General features: G+C 41.2%; 1 protein-coding gene across 1 annotated transcript in view; it reads right to left on the bottom strand.

Annotated features, from left to right (window-relative positions):
- The window catches only part of LOC121376745, a 10,122-nt gene extending 1,139 nt beyond the window's left edge, over nucleotides 1-8,983 (bottom strand). Inside the window, exons 1-3 of the mRNA XM_041504512.1 lie at nucleotides 8,691-8,983; nucleotides 4,379-4,496; nucleotides 1,843-1,954 (exon numbers count right to left, since the gene is read on the bottom strand). Of these exons, the coding sequence (XP_041360446.1) occupies nucleotides 1,843-1,954; nucleotides 4,379-4,496; nucleotides 8,691-8,759 (299 nt within the window). The 5' untranslated portion in view covers nucleotides 8,760-8,983. The remainder of the gene's footprint in view (nucleotides 1-1,842; nucleotides 1,955-4,378; nucleotides 4,497-8,690) is intronic.
- Nucleotides 8,984-9,796: the final 813 nt, after the last annotated feature.

The following is a 9,796-nucleotide window of genomic DNA, read 5'->3' as shown; positions in this document are numbered from 1 at the left end:
GGCAAACATGTGCTAACCTGAGACCTTTTTTTTACCATGTATTTCCTTCATTCTACCCTCAAAGTTAGTTGTAATCCATGTAAAAATGCGTAGTGATTCATTTGCAACCCTATATAGTTCATATAAATAAATGTTGTGTATCCAGATTCCTGCGCGTTGCGCAGAGGGGGGGGGGGTGGGTGGGGTCGAAACCACACCATCATATCCCCCCCAGACCTCCCGCCACGGGCTTCAGCGTCCTGCTGAGCTCAGCGTGGTCGGGCTTTCTCCCAGACACCCTCGGACCCCCCCCCCCCCTCAAATTTATTATTTACACCTCGACACACACACACACACACCCACCCCACCCCCCCCCCTGCAAAATTTCCTGCGCAGCGCCATTGAGATTCGGGCATGTTCGTTTAATTCCGGCAAAAACAAGCCTGCCTCCCTCCGACCTCTTGGAGCCCGTACGTCTATGCAGATGTATGATCAATAAACTATTCATTCGTTGGGTTATCTTAAAGCCACATTATCGCCGTTATATCGCCATTTATATCGTAATGTAATGTACAATTAGTATTTTGCTCTCTTCAGAACGTTGATAGCGCTGTAACCAAGACTGCTGTGAATATTGCAAGTAAAGAACAAATTGAGCAATAATAAACAACCATTCTGAGAGTACTGCTAAACCAATACATGTCACCTACCGGGTCCAACAACCAAGATCCAAATAGATGTTAACAACATTTTGAGAGTACTGCTAAAACAATGCATGTCAACTACCGCGCCCAACATGTTTTTTTCCTAAATTCAATGACCATAACTTATCTCAAGGAATTGCAAAAATCCGGAAAACACATTTTCACATCTTCTAAGTTCAAGGGTCATAATTCCGTTAAAAATGGGTTAATCGACATGGAAGTCAACCGTTAACTGTAACTGTATGTGATAAACCTATACACAAAATTTCAGCTCAATATCTAAAGGTCTTCTGAACAAAAAAATTCCGGAAAACAAATTTTCACATCTTCTAAGTTGAACGGCCATAACTCCGTCAAAAATGGGTACATCGACATGAAAGTCAAACACTACACGACGAAGCTATATACAAAATGTCAGCCCAATATCGTAAAGTTTTCTGGGAAAAAAAACCCCATCCGAAAACATATGTGGGACAGACAAGACAGACAGACGGACAGAAGGACGGAGATGAAACCTATAGTCCTCTCCGGCTGGACCGGTAGGGAAACTAATAAACTAATAATATATTACATGACAGAGAGAGGGAGAGGAGAGAGAGAGAGAGAGAGAGAGAGCGAGAGGAGAGAGAGAGAGACAGAGAGACAGAGAGGAGAGATAGAGAGAGAAAGGGAGGGGGGAGAAGGGAGAGGGAGAGAAAGGGGGGGAAAGATGGGCAGGTAAGAGCGACAGACAGACAGAGAGAGGGGAGGGAGAGGGGGAGGGAGAGGGGGGGGAGAGAGAGAGAGAGAGGAGAGTGAGGGGAGGAGGGAGAGGCAGGTAAAGAGAGAGACAAAGACAGAGACAGAGAGGTAGGCAGGTCGAGAGACAGAGAGATGCAAGAAGAGAGAGACAGAGACAGACAGAGAGAGGCCGGTCCAGAGAGAGAGAGAGAGAGAGAGAGAGAGAGAGAGAGAGAGAGAGAGGAGAGAGAGAGAGAGAGACACACAGACAGACTCACATACAGATAGAGAGAGACAGACAGACAGAGAGAGAGAGGGACAGGCACACAGTGAGTGAAGGAGACAGAGACGGACAGTTATATAGATAGGATAGACGGGGGGTGGGGGGTGGACGGGAGAAGGAAAAGAATACAAAGCACATAGTTTACAAGACACTAACCCTTGCACCTTGTCGAATGAGTTGTCTTTGAAATACGGACACTCGTTGGCTACCTCCTGTACATAGGCTTTCTCCACCCCTTTCGCTGTCATGTGGACCACCTGACCTTCACCTTAATCAAATATAGGAGAGGGCCTCGTAAGTTAGCAAACTTGTGCCCGATTCCTTTGTTCTTTGTACAATAAAATATGATTTTAGTCAAATAATAAAAACCTCACCACCTAAATTAGAGATAACCTCACTTTGAACTAAAAAAAACTAAATTAACACCTTCACCTAAAATACAAATAACCTCACTTTTAACTTAAATATAATCTTACCTTCACTAAAAATACAAATAACCTGACCTTGACATAATAATTTAGATAATATGAACTTAGTGTAAAATATGGATGACCTCACCTAACCTAAATTACAGAAAACTTCACCTTGACCTAAAATTAATAAAGATAACCTCACATTTACCAAAAATACAGATAACCTGACCTTGATCTAAATTACAGATTACTTCACCTTGACCTAAATTACAGATAACTTCACCTAAATTCCTAGACAGGTCGGGTGGGTGGGTGTTCAGTTAAAAGATGAATTGGAAAGAAGTAAACAAAAAAAAACCCAAAAAAAACATGCACCCCCCTGGATCCGCTAGAGTTATGTATGCTATCGTGAAAAAGAAACTCTGTTATGTTCAACAACACCACTTGAGCACAGTGACTAATTAAACATCGGGGATTAGAAGTTAAACATTTGATAATTCTGACACGTAGGCATCAAAGGTAACCCACACTATTTGTCCTAATTCAGCAAAGGATCTTTTATATCCACTTTCCTACGGGGGGGGGGGGGGGGTAGCTCAGTATTCAACCGACTCTGCTAATCCCCACCCCACCCCCACCCCCCACCCCACCCCCACCCCACCCCCCACACACACTGCTATTGTGAGAATGAATAGGACTAAGCCGGCGTAAGCGTGACTGAAAATGTTTTTAACAATAAAAGGTCATGGAAAGAGCAATAGGTTGTAGTGTTTAGGAATGGGTATGAGGAATTTTTTTGTCACAATTTGTCTACCCCAAACCTGAGGAGTGGAGCACTAGAGCACATTAAAATTAATTTTATTAACTAATCAGGAGCTATTTGATTGGTTCTTCTGTTACTTAGTCTTGAATTGAAAGTTAGTTTGATTTGTTTAGCGATACTACTAGAGCACATTTATTAACTAACAGGGGTTGAAATTTAATTTTTTTACCACTATCCCAAAGGAATAGTGAATTTCAAAAAACACTATTCCGTCTAAAAATGTACTATCCCTTCAATTATTAATGTACCACTAGTTTTCCTGACTGTGCCACGTCGCCCTGTACAACATTGCGTAACGAACAATTGTTTATATACCAGTCTATGCATTACTGCGTACTAGCTGGAATTACAAACATTAGTCTCGATCAAAAGGTCGTTTATTTTGTACCGGTAAGTGCATGAGAAAGGTCTTAGGATTTGTTCTGCAGAAAAATGTAGCTGAAGAAAACGCGTAAGCAGAATAGTCGCAGGCGATTTTTGGTATTCCGTACTTTATTTTCACTTTCATGACGGAATATTGGAAGAATTGTTTTACTATTCCGTTTCGAAATTTACTATTTGCGGAACAGCGGAATAGCGTAAAATTCGACCTTGACTAATCAGGAGCTATTTGATTGGTTCTTCTGTTACTTAAGACTTGAGTTGAAAGTTAATGTTTGATTTGTTTAACGATACTACAAGAGCAAATTTATTAACTAATCAGGAGCTATTTGATTGGTTCTTCTGTTACTTAGACTTGAGTTAAAAGTTAGTTTGATTTGTTTAACGATACTACTAGAGCACATTTATTAACTAATTTACTATTTGATGTCAAACATTTGGTTATTCTGATACTTAGACTTCAGTTAAAAGTTAAAAGTCAAAGTTTGGTTTGTTTAACGATACAACTAGAGCACATTTATTCATTAAATGTCAAACATTTTTCTATTGACAGCAAGGGATCTTTCATATGCACCATCCCACAGACCTTTGATATACCAGTCGTCAGGGCTGTAGCTAGTTTTTTTTTTTTTTTTTTTTTTGGGGGGGGGGGGATTTTTGGAAGAACGAGCATGGAAGGCCCCCCCCCCCCCCCCCCCCAGGAAACTTTGAAATCTAGAGGATATGCAATACCATTTTGCAACCATTTCTGGGAAGTTACATTCTTAAAATGTCAATATCAGAAACCAGTAATTTTATTGAGGGGGCAACTTGCCTCTCCACCCCACCCCCCCCCCACCCCCCACCACTAGCTACAGCCCCGATGATCATGGGGTATCCAACTGACTAGAAAAAATACGAAAAATAGCCCAATGGGCCCACTGACGGGGATAGATCCCAAACCAAGCGCTTTACCACTGGAAACAGGCTATATTTAAAAAATATTTTGGATAACAAATGTATTTGACTATCGCATTACATTATATCACTGTTAGGGTCCCCCTATTAAAATGCTAGACTCGCCCGAGTTTCTTACCTACATAGACCCCCCAGTGTTGGAATCCCCCGCAGTCAAACCGGATGGCGTCAGCTGGCTGTAGTATCTGTCCTTTAGAGTCAGTGCTTTGACCCATCATCGGGTGCTGACCGGCGGCCTGAGGAGTATAGGAAAAGAAAGGAATATTTGTTTAACGACGACACCTCAACATACTGAGAGAGAGAGAGAGAGTGAGAGAGAGAGAGAGAGAGAGAGAGAGAGAGAGAGAGAGAGAGAGAGAGAGAGAGAGAGAGAGAGAGAGAGAGAGAGAGAGAGAGAGAGAGAGAGAACAGATACAGATACAGAGACAGACAGACAAACAGACACACACAGTTAGATAGACAGACAAACAGAGGGGGAGGGAAGGAGGGAGATACAGTAAGAGATAGGTGGGGAGGGATGGAGAGAGAGTAAGAGAGAAAGGGGAGAGAGAGAGAGAGAGAGAGAGAGAGAGAGGAGAGAGAGAGGAGAGAGAGAGAGAGAGAGACAGACACACACAGATAGATAGACAAACAGATGGGGAGGGAGGGAGGGAAGGAGGGAGATAGAGTAAGAGAGAGGTGGGGGAGGGATGGAAAGAGAGTAAGAGAGAAAGGGGAGAGAGAGAGAAAAGGAGAAAGAGAGGAGAGAGAGGAGAGAGAGAGAGAGAGAGAGAGAGGAGAGGGAGAGAGTTTGTTTTGTTTAACAACACCACTAGAGTACATTGGTTTATTAATCATCGGCTATTGGATCTCAAACATTTGGTAATTCTAACATGTAATCATGATGAGACGAAACACGCTTCATTTGTTCTAAAAAAAGAAGTTTGTTTTCTTTAACGACACCACTGGAGCACATTGATTAATTAAATCATTGGCTACTGGATATGAAACATTTGGTAATTTTGACTTGTAGTCATCCGAGGAAACTTGCTACATTTTTCCTAATAGAACAAGGGATCTTTTATATGCACTTTCCCACAGACAGAAAAGCACATACCACGGCATTTGTTCAGTTGTGGTGCACTGATTCAGTCCTTGACTTTTGAAAAACACAGGCGAGTGAACAATTGCACACCTCAAAATGCTTAGGCGAGTGAAAAATCGCACTCATCAAAATGCTAAGGCGAGTGAAAACCAAGCATTATTAATTTATGGAGTAATTGGTACATGTAAATGCAGAGACATATATTGCAAAAATGAACCAATAAACCAATAATGTTTTCTTCTAATTTTATGTTGTTTGGTTCATTAGTGTAGTCTGACTTCTTTTCCCTTTCAGGAATGGATTTATAATTTATTAAAAAGTTTCAGGAGTAGTATTATAGAAATATAATTATGACATGTATATACACTGGTGCAGACAATTTGATTTTTTAATTACAATATGTACTATTCAGATAATGTGATGCACACAACTATATATATATATATATATATATAATATATATATATATATATATATATATATATATATATATATATATATATATATATACCTGTTCAGTGTTAGATGGTTTGATGAACGTGCAGCTAAACATAAGATAGTATATAGGAATCAACTTGTTTTGAATTTCATTATTATGTACAACGAACATGATTAGGATATTTGGGATGGGAAAAACCCACTGGTTCCGAGGAGGTGGTTCATAAACTACGACCCAAGCATCTCAGGTGTGCACTACCGACTCATATTATTAAACCCTTTTTTTTTTAATAACTCGTGAAACGTAGGCCCTACAATTAATTCAGTTAATAGTGTTGTTTTGGACATTGACATTCGCGTGACATTTTTAATTCAACAATTACGCAACCAGTCTCCCTCCCTCAACATTTTGTTACACGTCATTTGACCTACCGCTACAAGTTACGAACGGCTCTGACAGCGTTACGTCATTGATCTAGAACGGCCCCAATGTTGTGCATATAAAAATATACAAACTCTTGACAAAATCTGTCATTACAAAGGATTTTATTCCAAACGTGGAAAAGACCATAATTTTAGACACCATCATCAATGCGTAGTTGTCAAGTAGACCAGCGTGTGCGTGCAGAATTCCAAGAGTAAAAATAATCTGACCCCATAGCTTTGATTGGTCAATATGTCACAGAGTACAGTATACATGAGTTATCCTTATCAGACGTTGTGATCTATTACTTTACAAAAGTGGACTGTTTCTAATTAATAATAAATTAAATAGGCAAAAGAGTTTTGATCGGATTGGTACGACTTCGAAGATGTCTATTACACCTGTGTTTTCCGATTTGCATAGCAAAGATAAGTACCAATCATATATTAAAATATTGCATGGACGCTACCGTTCGCGTAACATTTTTTTTTCTGGTATTATTAAACGGATTTTTCTATCAGCTACATAAGGTAAATAGTGACAATCAATATAAAAAATTATTTTACGTGTAACGTGCGTTATTTTTCACACTCGCCAGATTGAAATCATGTGCGCTGTACGAGCGCGATCGCACCCGCACACCTTAAAAGGCAAGGTCTGCTGGTTCGAACGAGAAAAAATCCAATCAGCTGAATATATCCACCGAGGTAGTTCGATCCTGTGGCCCAAGCATGTCAAGCGAGCACTCAACCAATTAGGCTAAATCATTTGTTGTAAAGCAGCAGGGGATCTTTTATATGCAGTTTCCCACAGACAGGAAAGCACATACCACAGTGTTGTGGTGCACTGGTTGGAACGAGAAAACAAACCAATTTGTTGAAGATCCACCGAGGTGGGGGAGAGACAGGGAGGGATATAAAGGGAGAGACAAAGAGGGAGAGACAGACAGAGACAAGGAGAGAGAGAGAGAGAGAGACAGAGAGAGGGGGAGAAGGAGAGAGGCAAAGAGAGAGGTCAGAGTGCAAAAAACCCCACCCTATTTTAAAGAGAGAGAGAGAGAGAGAGAGAGAGAGAGAGAGAGAGAGAGAGAGAGAGAGAGAGAGAGAGAGAGAAAGAAGATTTATTTAACGAAAGAAAGAAAGTAATGTTTTATTTAACGATGCACTCAACACATTTTATTTACGGTTATATGTTGTCAGACATATGGTTAAGGACCACACAGATTTTGAGAGGAAACCCGCTGTCGCCACTTCATGGGCTACTCTTTCCGATTAGCAGCAAGGGATCTTTTATATGCACTATCCCACAGACAGGGTAGTACATACCATGGCCTTTGATATACCTGTCGTGGTGCACTGGCTGGAACGAGAAATAGCCCAATGGGTCCACCGATGGGATCAATCCCAGACCGACCGCGCATTGAGCAAGCATTGTACCACTGGGCTACGTCCCATCCCGAGAGAGAGAGAGAGAGAGAGAGAGAGAGAGAGAGAGAGAGAGAGAGAGAGAGAGAGAGAGAGAGAGAGAGAGATACATACAGACAGAGAGACAGACAGCGACAGAGAAAGAGACAGACAGACAGACAGAGAGAGACAGACAGAGAGAGAAATAAAAAGAGGGGGAGAAAAAAAGGGAAGAGACAATGGCGGACGCTTTACCACTGGGATTTTATTTATATGGCGTCAGTATCATACAGGGTTGCAAATGATTCACTGCACATTTGTACATGGATTACAAACAATGTTGTGACTACAGTACCTGGGTCATAAGGTGGAGCAGTATATCTACGTATCAAAGAACAGTCTGCATCGGATCTGCATCCGTTACACATTTTATGGAAACCGTGGTCCTAAGACAATGTAGCCTACAATGTCCCCCTGCCCTTCACCCCCCCCCCCCACCGCTTAAAACGATTTTTAAAAATTAAATATACTTTTGGGGTGAATTGACGTCCTTATAAAAACTTCTGTCGCCACAGTGTAGACACCCCCCCCCCCCCCCCCCCCCACACACACACACACACACACACACTCCCCACATCCCTACCATGCTTCCGCCGAGAGTGATCGATTCGATCGTAGTCCCCTACAATCAGCCATAAGTAATGGAAAGAACCGGCCTTGGTGATGTGGTTAAGCTATCGGACATAAGGTTGGTAGGTAGGCCTTGGCCTAGGCCTACTTGGTTCGCAGCCCTGTACCGGCTCCCACCCAGAGCGAGTTTTAACGATTCAGTGGGTAGGTGTAAGACCACTACACCCTCTTCTCTCTCACTAACCACTAACAACTAAGCCACTGTCCAGATAGCTGAGGTGTGTGTGCCCATGGCAGCGTGTTTGAACCTCCATTGGATAGAAGCACGAAAATACGGTGGCTATAAAGAAAAAGAAGAATGGAAACTGGAAAGAGTGAGATATTGACTCCAAACTATGTGAACTGAATAACAAAGAAATATTGAGACAAATAAATAAATAAATATATTTACATGAACATCGTAACCCCAGTTCCATGGCCAGTGGCAGTATTTTTTCACCGTGTTGTAGACAATGGACATCTCGAATCCAGTCTGCGTACAGTCTGTTAAAGCTATTTCCGCTAACCACGGATGGAAACACGTCGCAAATGTCCACCACTTTTAGCCAAAGGTTGTCCGTTTACCAGAACTTGGCTCGTCCAATGTTATTTTGTTACTAATTAAGAAATGACTAGAAAATGTCTGACGTCCGTCGCAATTTTAGTTCACGGAAGTTGAAAGCGAGAATCATTCCTCGGGAATTTCTGGGAAATCCCACAATGTATAAAAATAGATGATCAGACGCACTACCGATACGACGTAATCGTTTTTCCCCGAGAACAGTGGATAGCCTACACGAGAAAGGATAACAATATCAAATCCTTTTCTATTGGTTAAAAAGTCAACATCTAACAATAAGACTGACGCAAATAGCCATTCATTTCAACTAGGCAAAAGGCCTACATAATAATAATTTATTATTTATTTAATGTTATATATTACTTCGAATAAAGTTTGTTTTGTTTAACGACACCACAAGAGCACATTTGATTTTTTTTGGCTATTGGATATGCCAGTCGTGGTGTACTGGCTGGAATGAGAAATAGCACAATATGTACCCACTGACAGGGATCGAACCCACACTGACCGTGCATCAGACGAGCGCTTTATCACAGGCCCAGTGTGGACTAATCCCCTTGTTTTCTTCGAGATACAATTGAAATTTTTAGTAAAAGTCAGTATTTATCTGTGATATTTGTATTTTTGCACAGTTCTTTACACTGTTTTTATTTAAATCTTAATTTTTTATATTGATGTTGATCATCACTTTATTTGTTTGCATTACCATAGTTTGACACCCAATAGCCGATGTATTTTTCGTGTTGGGGTGTCGTTAAACATTCATTCATTCTCCCATATTTTCCAAATGGGGACCCCCCTACCCCCCCCCCACACACACCACATACACACAACACACCACACACACACCACACACACACACATAGACACACGCACACACACACACACACACAAAACACCAATAAAAAAAAAACACCAATAAAAAACACCATCAGTAA

The sequence above is a fragment of the Gigantopelta aegis genome, chromosome 7 (assembly GCF_016097555.1).
Source record: "Gigantopelta aegis isolate Gae_Host chromosome 7, Gae_host_genome, whole genome shotgun sequence".
Taxonomy (NCBI): Eukaryota; Metazoa; Mollusca; class Gastropoda; order Neomphalida; family Peltospiridae; genus Gigantopelta; species Gigantopelta aegis.
Note: the sequence above shows the minus strand (reverse complement) of the source record. Positions and strands in the feature narration are given on the sequence as shown.